The 18865-nt window shown below is 44.7% G+C and overlaps 1 protein-coding gene across 3 annotated transcripts in view; it reads right to left on the bottom strand.

Annotated features, from left to right (window-relative positions):
* Window positions 1–18865, bottom strand: part of CACNA1B (calcium voltage-gated channel subunit alpha1 B) — a 254918-nt gene that overhangs the window by 125603 nt on the left and 110450 nt on the right. For all 3 annotated transcript variants that reach the window (XM_072633213.1, XM_072633211.1, XM_072633212.1), the window contains 7 exons: window positions 18640–18752; window positions 17130–17242; window positions 12066–12197; window positions 11085–11157; window positions 7264–7381; window positions 5168–5235; window positions 1272–1378 (listed from right to left, as the gene is read on the bottom strand). In XM_072633213.1, the coding sequence (XP_072489314.1) occupies window positions 1272–1378; window positions 5168–5235; window positions 7264–7381; window positions 11085–11157; window positions 12066–12197; window positions 17130–17242; window positions 18640–18752 (724 nt within the window). The remainder of the gene's footprint in view (window positions 1–1271; window positions 1379–5167; window positions 5236–7263; window positions 7382–11084; window positions 11158–12065; window positions 12198–17129; window positions 17243–18639; window positions 18753–18865) is intronic.

Genomic DNA, 18865 nt, shown 5'->3' with positions numbered 1-18865 from the left:
AGAACCAAACAAACCAGATCAAGACAAATGAAAACTGACAACAGACTGAAGATCTATTGGCTGGTGGTGCATTAATCACGCGAATGGTGATGAAAATGCCAAACCCCTGGCAAGAAAGACTCACACAAAGGCAGACCTCAACCAAAGACAGAATTTTTGCATTTTTCTGTCCTGGGAAAACTGAGGCCCGGAAACCAGACACACAAGTGGTAAGTCGCAGAGACTACATTTGAACAAAGGTCCTTCAGCACCAAATCAAACTTTTTCTAAACCCTTTGATTTTAGCTTGTCTGACCTCTCTTCAAAGCCTAGGAAAGCATCAACTGTTTCAAGGCCATAGGGCATGTAGCCCCAGGCATCTCTAGATTTAGAAAAAGAGTCATTGCTCAAAAGCTATGTATGAGGTAAAATTTCATATATTATTTCCCTACCCACTGACTTACAATATTAAATCAGAGATGTGTCCCTACAAGGAAAACAACGAAAGAAGCACAACAATCTGAATTTAAAAGGTGATTTTACTTGGATTCGGTTAAAATGAAGCCCAGCTCCCTGGAATCAAAACAACATCTTTCTTCTGGTTGCCTGGGCAAGGTAGAGCTAGGAAGGAAAACAGGCATATATTAAGCTCCTACGATGTACCAGGCGTCAGTACTATGTCCTTTACAAACATCGTTTCATTTGATCCTTACAACAACCTGGGAAGTAGGTGCTATTCCTATCCCTGTTTTATAGCTGAGGAAACTGAGGTAGGCAGAGGTTAAGTGACTTGCCCAGGCTCACACTGCTAGAAAGTGTCTTGAGACTTCCTAACTCCAGGCCCAACACTCTATCCCCTGTACCATCTACCTCCTCAATCTTTCTCTGTGTCTCTTTCTAAAGAATTTTGTAATGGTAGACCTCCAACTCTGGCTCAAATATTCCTAATGGATCTTCCATACAACCTATGGTTTCATAATATAACAGGGTAGGCTCCCAACACTCCCCCATCTTCATCCCATCAGCCAAAGGCAGGCCTCTTCCCTTCAAAAAATCTTCTTGCTCCATCTCAGAGTAATGGTGAGGCTTCACCTGGTGAACTCTTTTCAGGGGCTCAGGAGGAGAGGAGAAGAGAAGGAAAGAGTCCTAGCCTCTGCCTCCTTCCTTCCAGGCCTGACCATGAGGAAGCCAGAGCACAGTAGTCAGGGAACCACAGAAGCTGCACCCCAGCCCCTGCTCTACAAAGCAGACCCCCATTCTGGGCGCCCCCCAAAGCAGAAAACCAGCCTTACGCTGCTATGGAGATGTTGGCAGCAGACAGGGGGCTGACTTCAGCGACCTCCTTGGCCTTCTGCAAAGCAAGCTTCTGATTGGCTGCTTCCTCTAATTCTTCCTCATCCTGTTTGGAAAATCAGAAATTACAAAGTTACAGCCTTCTTTTATTTCATCGAAGAGGAAACAGGCATCCAGAGAAGTTTTGTGATGTGCCCAGGGTTACGCAGCATGCTAAAAGCGGGTCCCTTTGAAAGGCTTGGGTTTGGATACTTAAAAGAGCAAAGAATGACAGTTGTGGCGAAGATGGGAACTTAGGAGGGTCTGCTAAGGTGACTTTTCTTTGTACAGCCTGGAATCAGATTCCAAAATCAAACCCATAGGATAAAAAAATTTTAAATAAAACCGACTAAAAAGGCAAGAGAATCTGGCACAACCAGTTAATCAGTGAACAATCCTCTTAATAAGCCAAGCCTGTGTTTGCACTATAAAGAAGAGAATGTGGGACAATTTCAGGGTTTCATTAAAGAGATTTTTTTGGCTTATAAGGGATTCTGTTCTTTCCTAGGTAACCACAGAGAACAATGCGGTGCCTAAATCAAGAAGGCTCCGGTCCAGAAGTCCATTTGTCTGTGATGTGAGACAAGGGGAAAAGAACTGGAAATTTTATATAATCGTTTGAGTCAGTGCTGCCTCACAATCTAATTTAGGAGATTTGGAATGAGTCCAGAGTTCCAGTTTAATTAACCTAATGAAAGCAATTAAAACTATTTCTAAAGTTATAGCATGCTCCACACACTAATACAGCTGGGACTCTGGGGGTTGGGGGGAGCGGTAAAGAGAAATTCCTAGCCTGGGGGCTTGTGACACCTGTGGAACAGGCTTTTCAAAGTGCCTCATTCCCCCCGCCCCCACCACCTTTCTTCCCTTCATCTTGCAAATAGCCTCAATTAGTACTTAAATTATAGTAGATTACAGTTCATTTTGTCTCCAGAATTGAGGAATTTGGAAACACTCCAGAGTCAACCACCCATCACCCAGTGCATCTATCTATCCCTCCTCCCACATGGGCATATGGGACAACACACTGATTCTGACCAACAGCAGCCCAAAGGCTCTGCCACAGCATCAGGAGAAAGAGAAGAAAAGGAAAGAAGAAAGGAATAAGCATTTATTAAATACCTACTGTGTGCCTGGCACTTTATATATATATATCTTTTTATTTGATCCTCACAACTCTGGGAGGTAGGTGCTACTATTATCCTCATTTTACGGTTGAGGAAACTGAGGCAGATAGAGGTTAAGTGACTTGCCCAGAGCCATACAGCTAATAAATGTCTGATGCTGAATTTGAATCTAGATCTTCCTGATCTGTGCCACTAGCTGCAGTCTTCTTGTGAGGAGTATCCTTCCTTCTACATAAATATGCAGGACAGCACATTGATTCTGACCATCAGGAAGCACTATTCCAAGTAGTATGATGGATTTTGAGTCATGGCTCCTGAGTTCGAATCTTGGTTCTGCTACTTGCCAGCTGCGATTTTGGACAAGTCACTTAACCTCTGTGGGTCTCAGTTTCCTCATCTGTAAAATGAGCACATTGGATTAGATGATGTCTAAGGTCCCCTCTGGCTCCAGCTCTATGAGATTAAGATCCTGGCTGTCAGGATCTATGAGCCATTCAGAGCAGGGAGAGTCTATCTGTGGTGAGAGGAGGGGTGTCAAATAGTCCTCTTAATTCTCTGATCCCCTCATTCCCTTTGTATGTCCATTCACTTTGCCAAACACAATGTTCCTAGCTTTCTAGCTAAATTTCCGGCTTTCTCACTGTGTTTGTAGACTCCTAACTATATTTGTCCCTTCTGGCTAGAGTTCCAGCTTTCTAGGTGGTTTGAATTTCTTTTTTGCCATATTTGTCACTTTCTAGATGTCTTGGCAGCAGCCTAATCATCTACTCACTGGGGATCTGGGGACCTGGCCAGTGGATGAAGGCAGACTACTGAGGCAGGCACAAGGGTTGCTGGCGGGGCAGGGATGGAGAGAACTTTTCAGCTCCTGGCTAGTGGAAAGGGTCCCAGTTTTTCTAGAATATATAAATTCCTCCATGCCATTTCCAGAAGCCATTTCAAACACCCTAGAATCAGCTTTCCTGGTATTTATCCAACTTGGGTATGCATGGCCCAGAACTCTTAGCTTTGTGATGTCTGTGGATTACTAAAATAATAATAAATAATAATAACTCACATGTATAAAGCACTTTACTGTTTGCAAAGTGCCTTACGTATATTATATCATTCAGGCCTCACAGGGACCCTGTAAGGTGGCTCTATCATCATCTCCATTATGCAGGTAAGAAAACTCAGACAGAGGGATTCAATGACTTTTCCAGGGTCACATGACAATTAAGCACCTAAGATGAATTGGTTGCCCAGATGTCAAATCCAAAACTCTATCTACAATACCAGAGCTTCTTAATCTAGAGTCCACAGTAGACAGAGTTGAAGGGGTCCATCAAGTTGGATATTTTCACTGACTTCTAACTGAAATTTAGCATTTCCTTCAATTGTTTAAAAACATCATTTGAGAAGGGTTCTGTAGGCTTCACCAGACTGTTAAAGGGGTCCATCACACACACACACACACACACACACACACACACACACACACACCCCTTAAGAAGCCACATACAATATCACACTGCCTCTCTGCCTCGGACCAACAAGTTGCATTGCTTCCTCCAAAGAGCTCTTGTGAATGCACTATCCTAACAATTAGGCCTTTGGCAGTCATCCGTACTGTGTCTGCCTGAGAGGACAAGGCAGACTCAGACTGGCTGGTGCCTGAGGTGTTCACATATTGGTGCCTGTTCACATATTGGAATAAGCAACTGTAATAAGTGACTGGTGTTCAGAGGCTCTGTTCCAACCAGAAGCCTACCTCCCCTCCATAGCACTTCTCCAAAGAGCTCAGCTGTGGATCCAGCAAAGAAGTAATGTAAATCTGGCCAGAGCAAATGATTCACATGCAGATTTCTCTGGGGGCTGGGGAGGGGGGGGCGGGCAGGAAAGAGAGGAGTCAGGGGTCAAGGTTCTTCAAGGGCGGTGAGGCTGGCTAACTCAATGCCTGTGGCCTGGCCTCAGAATGACTCTTGAGCCCCAGACAGTCTGGAAGAACTGTGCAGGGGAAATGCCTTGCCTTTAGGAAAACGGCACCCACTTTGAGGTTACCTTTCTAAGACTCTTCTAGAGTTAGAGTGGGGTAAACTGGCTCATGCTTTGGGCAAATGTCACAGAAGGCAATTCATAGTTTTTCCTCCTATGGTCAGTGCCTCAGGAGAGAACTGTTTCAAGTGCAACCCTCTGACCAAAAAAAAAAAAAAAAAACAAAAACGGAAAAAAAAGAAAGTGGTTCCCACCTACAGATGGAGGAATTTTCTTTTCTGCTTAGTGGTTAGCCTACTGCTAGGACTGGTGGAGAGAGTTCCAGAATTTGACCCTGGGCTGAAATAGGGTCCTCAGCCCAGATCACTGGTTCATGCCCTTTATTCACACACACACACACACACACACACACACACACACACACACACACCCACGTGTGCTAAGAGGCTAGAGCCACTGTGTACTTTTTGCAACCAGCATAATCCCACAGAGAAAGCTGAGGAAATGGGGATTCAGGGAGATGATCTCCATGCCTATATATAATTTCCTTTTCCAGTTCTGTTTCTACTTGATAGTCAAAGTCACTCACAGGATAGACAGCCCCAGCCTATCCCTTAACTCCTGAAGGAGACCTGATATAGGTCAGATGGGCTTTTGCTTCCAGTCGCATGCCCTGGTCAGGGACTGAGAAACTCTCACCAACTACCCCCTACTTCTACACCTTACCAAGCTGTTCATGCCTACTCCCAGCTTACCTTGGTCAATTCCTGAGCATTGGCAAGATTGTCCACAGCAATAGCCAGGAAGACATTCAGAAGGGTGTCTGGTCAGGTTCCAGCTAAGGAAGGAACATCCAGATAAAGTCCCCACCCTCTCTATCCCCTGCTGGGGGCAGTGCTGCCATTAAGAACATGCTTTGTGATGATATGAATCCCCACACACCAGCCCTTCTCATCCACTCCTCATTTTCCTGAATGGAGTTCTCTCAGATACTCCCCAACAGATCCCTTTACACCAAATCTGAATGGTTTCTCCAAAGAAGTGGTTTCATTTCCCAGGACTGCTTCTTCCAGAAAGGATATAAGCCAGTTAGGGGTCACTCAACTCTTCCCCATGGCCATGGAAAGTCAGTTATCAAATAATAACTCTCACTTATATAGCACATTACCGTTTATAAAGCCTCCCAGTTCCCATTTCCATGGCAACCAAGAAGAGGTTCTGAGACTGTGGCGGGGTGGGGAGGGTCAGTGCCATAGTGTGAGCCACTATCTGGCATGTGCATGTGGCTGTGCTTAAGATGGTGGCTAGGTCAGTATGTGCCTGTGTAACAAAGGGTATGTCCAAATAGATATGTGTATTACCAGGTACAACTGTGGTCTATATGTAACCATTTGTGACTATAGGGGGTCTCTATGATATGTATACATGTGTGAGATTGTGTGCATTGTGTGTCTATGTGAAGCCATAGGTAGATGTGTAATTTCCTGTGAATATGTCTTTGACTGCATGTGCACACATATGAGTATGTATGAGTCTGTGTGTAGCTATAGGTATGCATATATGTGAATGTGGGTCTGTCTTTGGCTGCACTGTGCACGAGTGCGTCACACTGGGTATCTCTACATGACTTTGTACATGGGGCTTGGCCTGATAGACACACACATATATACACATATACACACACTATATGTCTCAGTGTAAACGATAGTAACAGAGACGTCAATGTTGCAATAACAAGTGTGAGAAGCTGGGCCATTCACACCTTTTCTGTTTCCATACCCACTCAAACTTTCCACTCCAGTCCCTCCTTGCTGGGTAGACAAATCTCTTGCCTCTCTACTTCATGCATATTATCTCCAATCCTAAGCCTTCCTTTTCACTATGTCTACCATGTCATGGTCTACTCCTTCAAGTTGCAGGTCTAGGAAGCCCACCCTATTTAAGCCGTGATGTCACTGATCCCTCTTGACTGGCAGCCCCTCCACAGCCCCTCCCTCAGCCACCAATAGTATCAGGCTTCTGAGCTAGAAAGGGCCTTAGGGATTATCTAATCCAATGCCCCCATTTTATAAATCAAGAAATGGAGGGCAGGAGAGGGGAAGTGACTTACCTCAGGTCAGACCTGCCAAGCTAGGATTCTGACCCAAAATTGCCACTCTGAATGCTGGGCAATGCAGATGAGCTCCCAAACACTTGACCCTGTCCTGATTTATCTTCGCGGACATATAGCTTTTAGCATTAGTTCTTTCCCCTTCCTTTCGAATCTACTGTCCCAAAAGACTGGGAGCTCCCTGAGAGCAGGGCACTCCTGCTCACCCTCAATCTTCCCTGGACTCTGAATTTCCTGAGATGTGAGGCATAAGTTGGAGTTCTGGCCATGTTTTGGGGGATGGCAGAGTAAACATGGATTAGGCTAATAGCCTGGACCCCGAGGGTCTTTAATAAAGGCTTTTGGAACTCATGCTGTCAGAGCCAGATGGCTCCCTCAGAAGCTACTTCATACACTGACCATGTCTCCAAAAGAGGATCCCTAATCTATCCTTGACTAGAGCTAGGATGATCAGGAAGTGAGTCAGGCAGAGGCTACTTTCCAAAGATGCCCAGACCCACAACAGTGGAAAAAACCCAGGCTGGGCCACTAACTACCCACACATACACTGCAGAAGTGAGAGCTGGAAAGAACCTTAAGGATTATCCATTCTAACCCCTTCACTTTAGATGGAAGAAAACCCAGGCCCAGAAAGGGGAAGCATCCTGCCACAGGTCACCCACCATATCAAGTGGCATAGACACCATTCAAATCCAGGTGCTCTGACTTCAACACCAAAGGCCCATCTCCACAAAAGGATACAGTTTCCAAACAGCGTCAAGATGATAAAATAGAAAGAGGAGAACATGCCTTTGCTGACTCCACCTTGGGATTCGATCCCATGATACATCACCACATTCCAGTCTTCTCCTGTCAGGATCTGTAGGGCGAAACACAGAGAAGAGAGTTGAATGTATCTACCTATGTGAACATGCACACATACACACATACACATACTGCCCATAGTGAGAGTTCACAGGCTAGGCGGCCAAGAAGAATCCTTGAGTCCCTAGTCAAGTTTCCAGCAACCAAGCTGGAGGGGACTCAAGCCCTTGAATCTCACCCCACAAACTCTCCAACATGCAAACAAGGATGGAGATGTGCTCAAAGACAGGTACACAGAGGCACAAAAGATGTATGTCCTTCCACCACCATCCCCCCTATAGGATTCCAGGATAGGTCTTCAAGGGCTTCTGAATCAGTTTAGAATCTAAAGTTGGAAGGAACGGAGATGACTGTCCCTGTTGGAAAGACCGCTCGTTCAAACCTTGCCAGCTCAGAGACTTAAGAGATCACACTTAGGCACACTTTCTGGCCTTTATTTCTCTATAGAGTATTTTGTAGCTTGAGGATTTGAATGTGCCTGGGTAGACAGACTCCAAGATACTCTATGCATATTGTTTTGAATGGGACTTCCCTTTCTCCTCCTGAATTCTTTTATTGCTATGGTAGGATTCTGTGGATACATTTCAGAAGTCCATGAATTTGGGTAGAAAAAAATTTTTTCATCTTTATTTTCAATAACCTCTAACTGAAACTTTCTTTGGTTCCTAATGTAGGCAGCAAACACTATTCTGAGAAGGAGTCCATAGGTGTCACCAGACTGCCATAGGGGCTATAGCTAAGAACCTCTGCTATTGACCTTTGTGAGTTTATTTTGAATGATGCCACTTTCCTCAAGCTATTATCTCAATAATTTTTTTTGCGGATTCTTTAAGATTTTTCAAGTAAACCATCATGCCATCAACGAGTGGGGATAATTTTTCTCTCTCCTTTGTTAGGCCCACGTCTTATTTCGGAGAGTATTGCCTGGGCCCCTTACCATGGGGTAAAAACTGACTTCTAGGACAGGGAAGATTTAGGAACATTCGAGGGAGACTGGGAAGGAGACATTATTGGCACCAAATTGTGCTCAGAGGTCATTGCTGGGGTAGGGAGAAGAGATGGAGGACAGGGATCTGGACAGAACATCTCTGGGGCTGTCCTGAATGTCTCATGTTGAGGGCTTGGGGTGGGACAAGGGTTAGAATATAATTCCAGGATTCCAAGCAGCTCACAGAAGGGAAATAATTATTCAGCAAGTCCTTTCTTCACCAGAAGCACTTGGTATATTTAAAAGGCCTTAAAAGCATCCTTCTTTCTAACTTTGAGAGAGCTTGTAAATCCAGGCTTTTGCCCTGGGCAGGGGGTGGGGAGGAGGGGGAAGGTGGTGGTGAGAAGAGAAGCTATGTTGCTAAAAAAAGGGGGTCTGGAGGCCGTCTAAAAGGAGGAAGGTTTTAGCAAAGGACCTTACTGTCAGGCTAGACCCCTGAACTGAGAAAAAAAAATTCCAGCTCCAAGGTAGCTATTCTTCTAAGACCATAAGAATCTCAGAAATAGGCCTCTGTGGCCTAGCAGATAGACAGTTGCCCTTGGAGTGAGGAAGATCTGAGTTTAAGTGCTACCTTTGACATATACTGACTGTGACATTGTGCAAGTCAATTAATACCTCAGCACCCCCAAAGAAACTAGGGAAGGATGAGTTGCAGAGAAGGAAACAGCCTACATTATTAGAAGGAAGTTCCTCACCTGAACATTCTTAAATGGATGAAGTCACAAATGTTTTGCTTTGCTATATTTTAAAAGAACCCCAGAGACTTTATCCCTGGTCAGACCCAGGTTCCCTCTTGGCCTAGTACTTAGCCTTAGACAGAGGCACCAAGGGACAAGTTGGAAAGGGACAACCTTCAGGGATTAAGGACTGTACGATATTTTCTCCACCTTCTCCTGAGTTTCCAATTGCATGACTCCCGCCAGCCCTTCATTCCCTCCTCAGGCATTCTTGGACTTGCTCTGTCTGCCTCCTCAGAACATCATGGTAGGGGCTGCCCCTCTGCACCTTGGGATCCCTCCCTCGCCCCTTCTGACCTGTTGTACAACCTGCCTTAGCAACTCTCAATGACCCTCACTACCCTTTGTCTCTTCCTGTTCTCAGAAAGAGCTGCATAATCAGGAATGCGGGAGAGCCAGCTCTAACCCAAGCCAGTTGTCCAACTTTCAACACAAGTATTTACAGCTCAAATTAGCATTTAGCATTTATTGGCACACCTCTGGCAGTGTGCTGGAAACACGGCTTGATCTCAGCAGGAGCGCAGAGGGGACTGAAGCCATCATGAGACTAGCTGTGACTAGTAACCAGAGGCTAATGATGATAATTTTAGTCAGTTCAGGCTCTTTGTAACCCCATTTGTGATTCTCCTGGAAAAGATACTAGAGTAGTTTATCATTTCCTTCTCCAGTTCCTTTTACAGATAAGGAATCAGAGGTAAATAGGGCTAAGGGACTTGCTCAGGAACACACAACTAGTAAGTGTCTGAGGCCAGATTTGAATGCAGGAAGATTAATCTTCCTGACTCCAAGTCTAGCACTCTATCTACTGTGACACCTAGCTGTCCTTTTTTTTTTTTAACAGATATGTTAACTAAGGCCCAGCGTAGGGAAGTGACTTGCCCAAGGTCACTCACAGAAATAGTAAGCAGCAGAACCTCAGTTTTCTTATGTAGAAAATGAAAAGGAGAAAGGAGGTTGGACTGGATGATTTTACAGAGGAGGAGACAGATGTAAAGAGGTGATGTCATTTGTTTAAGGTCACCCAGGTAGCAAGCAGAACCAGTATCTGAAGGTAGATCTTTTGGCTCCAAGGCCAATGATTTGCCTGCTATGCCTTGCTGCCCCACCAACTCCAGACTGCTTCCTGTCTCCTGAAGTCTTCAAATTCCCCTGACCTAAGACTTCATTCTCAGTACCCCTTACTCCTACTTTGCTCTATTCTCAACTCCCTCATGTACCTGTGAAGCTCAGAATGCCATTATCCCTAAATTTATTCTTTCCTCCTTCCTCTAGGCTCAGAGGAAGATGTAGACTTCTTCCTTATGGATTCTGATTTATGCACTGATGGGCTTCTATACCACTCCCCACCCCTCTTACTTAATTCCATCTCTCTCCCAAGTACCTAGGTAGCAGTTTGAGAAATTTGCATTTGACTAGTATATGTCAAGCCTCCAGGCTGCTCCTAACAAAAATTACTGTCCTCTCTACTGGGTGATCCTGGGGATGATTCTCTCTGTCTCAAGATAGGACAGCATTTATGGCTAAGACAGCCAGTGTACCATGTATGAAGTACTCTCTAACCTCACCTAAGCAGAGCTGGAAAAGAAGTCTGAGGAGACCCTCAGTTCCTATTCCAAAACAAGGAGCCCCACCGGGGAAGATATCAGACTCCTGACACCCAGATTTGGACCACAGCATCCTATATGTTTGAAGAGAAGACACTAAAGCATGTTGAGACTGTGGAGTTTGACATTAGACAATAGAGTTGTACTTCTCCAGCTCTCTGGGGACCACGATCCCTTTCAGACAAAGGCTAGGCCAGACCGTTGGATTGGTCTGCCCAATACCAGCTTCCTAGAGAGTGGAAGTCTTTATCAGAACAAACCACACCCAACTAATTTGTGTGTTGGGAGTGGGTGAGGAGACTGGGTACCTGACCAGAATAGTCCACACCAGACCAAGCAGATGGCATATCCTAGAACTGAGAGCCTTACCTGGAATACAGTGAGAATTGCAGCTGGAAAAGTATCAAAGTTGGTGTTCGGGGTCTCATCTCTAAAATTGAACCTGAGAGAAACAAAAAGTCGTGGGAAGAGGCAGTCCATAATGGGACTCAGCTGGCTACATCAGAGGCTCTGATACATGCATAAGTAGTCAGTAGGTGAACCCATACTGTGCCTAAATTTCCACCGCTTTGGTGAGTCTTCTATATTGGTAATTCTATACTGGCAACCTCACATTGGTCCTGATTATGCTCTGTCCCACACCTTAGGATCCCAACTCTCCAGGAACAATTACCCTGGAGCCTTTGGATGGGAACTCTGAGGCCTGAAAAAAAATATCGCCAATGATCATTTGATCTTTTCCTAGATATCTCATGAGTATTTCCAGCACAGAAGTTGTGTTTCTCAAAAAGATTTTTCTAGCAGTTACAAGGGAATTAGATAAAATGAAACAGATTTATAGATCACAGAATTGTCAGGTTATGGAGAATGGAAATCTTATCCTAAGATATTGCTAGTGGTAGCTTTAGAAGCTGACCTACATAATAGCTCCATCTCCATAGTCTCTCAGCCAGGTCCTGCCCCACGGCCACCTAACACACTGCCTCAGTATTCTCTCTGGCTCCCTCCTGCACCAGGAAGATTAAAAACAGGTCCAGGTCCCAGAGCAACCTGCCATCATCAAAAGCCTCCTCCAGTGAGTCATTATTTACCAAGCAAAAGGTGATGCAAAATGGTAGCCCAGGGCAATGGCTTCACTGACATTATTATATTCATCTACTGTCTTGGACCCAACTCTGTACTCTTCCTAAGCGGAGGTCAACAGCCCCTCTCATTACACCCACCCTTCCCAGGACAATTGTTGACGAATGCCATCAGCCTTTTACATCAGCCTGTGCCACCCACTTGGATGAGTCATGACTCACAGCCCCCAACACAGACAGGGAGGGAAAGGTCATTTCATCCACTTACTGTCCTCCAAAGAGCTGCATCCCCAGCAAGGCAAACACCACAATGAACAGGAAAAGAAGGAAAAGCAGGCTGATGATGGATTTCATGGAGTTCAACAGGGAGACCACCAGGTTCCGAAGGGAATTCCAGTACCTAAAAGTGAATGAGGACCAAGCTGATCTCCAAGACTAAACTTTTGGCCACTGTTCTTCTGCTACATGTGGGATGAAAGCCAGTCCTAGCCAGATAGACAGGAAAGTGCTGTCCCCAGTGATCTGTCTGTCTTCTTGATTCCATTTGGCCTCAAACAGACGGATTCCTGGATTCTATGGACCATGCTCTTAGACCTCCTACCTACGGGATTCTTCCTTTCAGTCAAACACAGGCCTGGATGGATCAGGGAATAACTTAATAGCCACAGGTAACGTTTACCTCAGTCATCAGCTCCTAGAATCACAAGCTTCAAGCTCAAAGGGACCTCAGAGATTATCTAGTCCACAGGTTCTTAACCTGGGTCCATGAATTTGTTTCTTCTAACATTTTGATAACCGTATTTCAGTATAATCAGGTTATTTTATAATCCTATGTATTTTATTTTATGCATTTAAAAGCCTCATTCTGAGAAGGAAACTCTAAAGACTTTGCCAGATTGCCAAAGAAGTCTATGGAACATAAAAAAGAAGAAGAACCCTTGATTTCGTCCAAGCCCTTCATTTTAAACTGAGACTAGAGAGGGAGGAGCCTAAACACTCTGTATCTGATAAAAAGACAGAAACAAGTAGCAGCTCCCAGGGAAACTCTCAGAGGCACACAAACACACATACTCTCTCTCTCTCTCTTTCTCTCTGTCTCTGTCTGTGTCTCTTACACACACACTCCTCTCTCTTCTCTCTCCTCTCCCTCTCTTACACATACACACACACACACACACACACACACACACACAGAGGAATCATCATATTTAGCCACTCTGGGGCTCTGTGACATGCATCTCTGCTGGCATGTCACTGTTCTATCTCACAAGGCGCATTCCATGGGGATTAGGGAGGTGAGGGTGGGTTGTAGATCTGAGGCTGGTCCCACAAAGCAGCCATATAGATTCTTATGCCGTTTTATGCATAGGACAAAAGAGAGGGAGAAAAGAGAGAACAAAGAAGAGAGAAAGAGAAGATAAAAAGAGGCAGGGTGAGAAGAAAGAAGACTATTTGAATTAAAGTAGCCCTGGGTATGGATGGGAGATGGACCAAAAATACTTCATGGAAGTAAATTCTTGAAGAGAGAACAAAATCGCCATCCCTTGGGAAATGGAAGGGACTGTCCAAGAGGTGTGATCCCAAAGAACAAGAACCTTGGTGTCTGAGGACCTGACTCCTTATCTGTGTGATTCTGAGAAAGTCACTTATCCCTTCTGAGACTCAGTTCCTTTATCTATAAAATAAGGACAATCACTATAACCTCCCTCCCTCATAGGATGGGCATGAGGAAAGCATTTTATAAAATTTAAAATACTACTGGAAGTGTGAGGCATTATGATTACAATTACTGTTACACATTCCTTATACTATTATAGGAAGTAAGAGTGGGGAATCAGAGGAGTCAGGAATTTCACCCAGAAGACAGAGGAACTTTAAAGAAAGCAACGGGGAAAATACTGTGCCCAGTCAAGGTGAGGGACAGCCACTCTGACATTCAGTCCAGAAGGAGTAACCCTAAGCAAAGCCACTGACAGCTGACCAAAAATTAGAGAGAAGCCAGGCAACAGTCACCAGAGAAGGATGATGTGGTCACTCCAATAGAGAGTAGTCAGAAGCCTGGCCCTAGCCATCCTCTTCAGTGCCAAAAGAAAACTGGAGGGTGTCCAAGTGAAAGAGGGTTGGGGAGATGAGAAAGCTGAGGACTAACAGATAGATTGGAGGTTTTATGTCTGCCTTTGGAAGAAAGAATTTAAGTCAGGCACTGTGCTAAGCGCTTTACCGATATTATCTCATTTAATCTTCAAGCATCCCTAGGAGGTTATTAGCCTAATAATAATATTATTATTTGTTATTATTATATGTATATATTAGTTTTATTAGCTATTAATTTTAAAAATAATTAATTATTATTAGCCCCATTTTACAGTTGAGGAAGCTGAGGCAAACAGAGGTTAAGTGACTTGCTCAGGGTGACACAGCTGTTAAGTGTTTGAGATCAAATTTAAATTCAAGTCTTCCTGACTCCAGGTCATACTACCTAGTTACCTTTGGAAAGATGAGCATCCTGGTCTGTCTAGCTGAGGTGGTATGAGCAGAGTATTCACGGTGGATTATGGGCTGCTGAAAAGGGTGAGGGGTGAGGAGTAGATCCACTTTGGTCTGGCACATTCTTAGACAATAGGAAAGGTAATGTGTGAAAAAGGAAGAGAGTAGGCAGAATAAAGAAGAAATAATAGAGGGAAGGAGAGACGGTGGGGAAAGAGAAGGAGGGAGAAAAGAGAAGATAGAAAAGGTGAGAAGAAAAGAGGAAGAGAGAGAAGGGAGAGGAAAGAAGAGAGAAGGAGTGAGAGGGAAAAAAGTAAGAGGGAAGGAAAAGATAGAAGAAAAGTGGTTAGGTAAAAAGAGTAGACACATATAAACACATGGCGGGACTGACAGTGGCCTGACCAGCATGCTTATGCCCCAGGATGTGTGTGTGTGTATATGTGTGAGTGTGTGTGTATATGTGTGTGTGTATGTGTGTGTGCAATAGGCAAAACCAGGGCACTTTTCAAGCCACAAGAAGGAAAAATGGTTTTAGCTATGAATGGCAGACCCTGGAGCCCAAGCTTGACTCTAGATCCCTCTGGGACCTTACCATTCTTCTCAGTTGTCTAGTGGCTTTGGGAAAGCTGGCTCCAATAAATAGCCCTGGGCCCAGAAGTTGCTCTCATTCCTCATGTATGGGATCATATATTAAAAACAAAACAAAACAAAAACCAAACAACCCAGAACATCCTCAGAGAGGTAGAGTAATTTACCCAAAGCCACACAGTCAGTAAAAGCAAGAGAGCCGGATTTCACCACGTCTTCCCCTCCCCCTCACCTCTAGAGGTGCTAGGATAGCCCAGCGCTTTTACAAAGTTAGAACTGCAACCTTCAGGGGAGTAAGTCACATTCTTTACCAATTTGTTTTGTTGTGTTCTGGTTGGTTGTCTTGGAAAAATGATTTATTTTAAAATTAATAATTTATGTTTTTATAACATTTCTAACTTATTTAGGATTTTGACATTATCTCATTTGACTCTCACAATTCTGAGGGGAGTAGGTGGGAAAGGTATAATTATACCTTAAATTGTAGGCCTGGAGGGGTGAGGTGACGCCTCAGGGCACCCAGCTTTCAGAATTAGCAGGGGAGCCTAGGTCTCCTAATTGCAACGCCAAGGGCTCTTTCCATGGTAAACACTGCCTATTTGTTGGAGTGACAGGATGAGAGAGTGAGAGTGAGAAGTGATGAAATACCTCTTTACCTCCTTCTCTAGGACAGTCTCCAGATCCCTGCGGCCGGCAAAAGGCCAGAGGGATCTCTTTGGGGCCAAAGATATGAAAATACTCATTCTTCCTGATGGCCTCCAGCCAAGAAAATCATTTAATCCACTAAAATCAGCAAGAAAATGAAGGCAAAAGCTACTTTCTTTTCCTGCAAGAACCTCCTTCAAAAGAGCATGTGAATAACGGAAAGCTGATATGCATGAACCCTGAAAGCATCAGAACAAATCACGATAAATGTCAAGCCTTTTAAAGCCTTGCACAGAAAAAAACAGCCGTCATCTCCCCAGAGACAGACACAGAGTGTGCTTGGGATCATAACAAGCAGCTCCCCAGCTCTGGCCTCAAATCAGTGTTGTCCAGGAGCTGGAGAAGGAGTCAGCATTTAGCTGACCAACACTGTTCATTTCGGTTTCCTGGCTGGGAGGTGGGGGAAAGGAAGGGAGATGAGGGAATGGGACCTAGTTTCAAACCAGTGACCCCCATCTATTCTCAGGAATAAGGACAACAGAATCCCAGAATCCTGGAGTTGGAGGAGGCCTCAGAGCCCCACTTGAGTCTAAATTAGGATTCTCCTGATTGTATATCCAACAAACGGTCATCTAGCCTTTGTCTAAATATCTTCAGTAAGGGCAGACCCCCAAGGCAACCATGATATGCTGCCATCTTTAATTCCTCCTCCAGGTACTGCAGACACAGCTGAGAGTTAGGAAATCTCAGGATTCCAGAGAACTCCACCCAAAAAACCCCAGAATTTCTAATAATAATAGATTCCAAAGTAATTTTAAACTCCTGCTAATAATTGCTGCCTTACCAGAGTGGCAAAGAGAATTTAGTACAGTAATAATAGCTTGATATCCTATAGTTAAGAGGGCTTCACACCAGAGATTTGGGTAAGGTACCATGTGCCTCTGAGCTTTACACTAGAGACCTGAAGAGCCCCATGGCTAAGAGGCTTTCACACCAGAGATTTGGGCAGCCCCATATGCTATAAAATGGGAACAGGCCCTAACAGGGCTTGCGCCAACCAAGTGGGAAGTCTCATAGATCTCAGGACTTCATACCACAAAGCGGAATATCTCAGTTATCAGGTCTTCACACCACAAAGTAGGCAGTCCCATAGCCAATCAGACTTCACATTGCAAAATGGGGTAATGAGTATCAGGGGTTCCCAATGACAACCAAGGCTTCACACCAGAGACTTGGGCAACCATGTGCTTCAGAGCTTTGTGCTAGAGATTTGTGTGGTCCCATGCTAAAAAGTCTTCATACCACAACAGGATAGCCCTGTGATTAATAGGGCCTCACACCAGATACTTGGATAGTAAGCTTGTCAGAAGACTCAAAGCTGTAGACCAAACAGACAGATAACTGACTCTTTGGGGAGGAGGGCCTAGGTATGGCAATGGGCAATGAGAAAATCTAATTTCAGCTACCACACCAGAATGAGAGAGTCTGAGCAGATCCACTCCTGGATAAGATAGTCATTCAGATCTGGAAACCGTGGTTAAGGGGGTGGGATGGGTAGGAGGGGAATTCTCAGGAACAGAGATCAAAGGGGTCAGAAACAATCTAGACCTACTTTGTGACTTTGAAAATCCTCAGCAGCCGGAGAGCCCTCAGCACACTGATACCAAAGGAAGTCCCTGGCTTGATTGCTGCCCAGATGACTTCAAAGATGCTTCCAACAATGACCTGCAAGGACACAATATCACTTAAAGTGGGAAGATGCACCCCCAAAATGACCTGCAAGGACACGCCCCCTCAATGAGGTGGGGAATGAAATGTGGGAGTTGCTTCTCACCCCCATCCAGTCACTCTGTTGGGGTAGGGAAAGGAAGAGGAAGGATCAGTAAACAGAAAAGAAGCAATGACCCAGGGCATGACTTCAGGTCTGAGTGGATGGAGCTATTGCCCAGGGAAGCCCCCAGGCTTGGCCAGACCCTAATAGCTTCACCCTTTCACAGTATCAGATCATTCAGAACCTTGATCCTGGACTTTCTTACCCTAACATACAGCAGACTCTCTACGTACATCCTTCTGATCACCAAGAAGGACCTTCATGCTCCTTCAGTCCTAGCTCAATACTTACACCAATCAGATGACCTCCATTTCAGCCCAATACCTTCCTCTTCTCAGCACAATCTCTATTATTAATATTTTGTTCCTCCCAGATGGGGAGTGTATTATATCTCCTTGAGGCATATATATGAGAGATGGAGAGTCTGGGCAGATGAGTCAAACCCGCTGACCCATTCCCAGGATCATAGATAAAGAAAGTACCTTTAAAGTCATTAAGTCCAACTCCCTCATTTTTACAAATGAGGAAACTGAGGCACATACCCATTAAGCAATTTGTCTAGGATTATGTAGCCACTAAGTGTCTCAGGTGCATTTCAACCCCCCATCTTCCTGACTCCAAACCCAGCTTTCTACCCACTCTGCAACGCTGAGATTGGTGAAACTGAAGAACCAACACCCACATTTACATAGTTTTTGAATTTACAGATTTTCTTGACATCAGTCCTATAAAGTAGGTAGCATTATCTCCATCTAGAGAAGAAAAGACTGGGGCTGAGCAGAGGAAGCATTTTCCCCAAAGTTAGATAGCTAACAAATTTTGAGCAGCCTCCTGACCCCAGGTCCAGAACTCTTTCTACCCTATTGTAGTGCCAAAAGAAACCTAGAAAGTGGTCACAAAGTCCTGGGTAGGAAATGGAAAGTCTTAATGGCACATGCTATCTTCCAGCTGAAAACTGAGATTTTGGAATACAGAGAAGGCTATGAGAGGTGACCAGCTAGCTGCTTTTGTCAATGGTATTAAGGATAAAGACTTTTTTTCTGAACTCTGGCTTAAGATCTTGGCTGGAGACAGAGTGATTCTCCTTAGGGACTGGGAATACCATTTTTGTCGAGATGCATGCTGATCTCATCAGGAGACTTTAAACTAAAATGAGAGGAAGCAGAAAAACTGTGTGACCTCCCTCTTCCCCTCCCCAAATTAAAAATTAGACACAAGTCAGAAAGCACAATGACGTTCTACGGTGTGGCCTTCATTGTGCTCACTACTGACACTCAGTCTGGGCACTCACCCCAAAGTCAAAGCAGTTGAAGGACGAATGGAAATAATTCCTAGGCCCCAGACCATACATCTTCAGAGACATCTCAGTGAGGAAGAGCCCCAGGAAAACAAACTCGGCAAAATCTAGAAGCCAGAAAAGAGGCTGGATTATCTGTGGGTCCTCCCTGGAGGCTCTCCAGGTGCCTGCTAGACATCAGAGACCTCCTACTGTGTAACTTCTCCAGGAAAAAATGGCT

The sequence above is a fragment of the Notamacropus eugenii genome, chromosome 1 (genome assembly GCF_028372415.1).
Source record: "Notamacropus eugenii isolate mMacEug1 chromosome 1, mMacEug1.pri_v2, whole genome shotgun sequence".
In the NCBI taxonomy this organism is placed as follows: domain Eukaryota; kingdom Metazoa; phylum Chordata; class Mammalia; order Diprotodontia; family Macropodidae; genus Notamacropus; species Notamacropus eugenii.
Note: the sequence above shows the minus strand (reverse complement) of the source record. Positions and strands in the feature narration are given on the sequence as shown.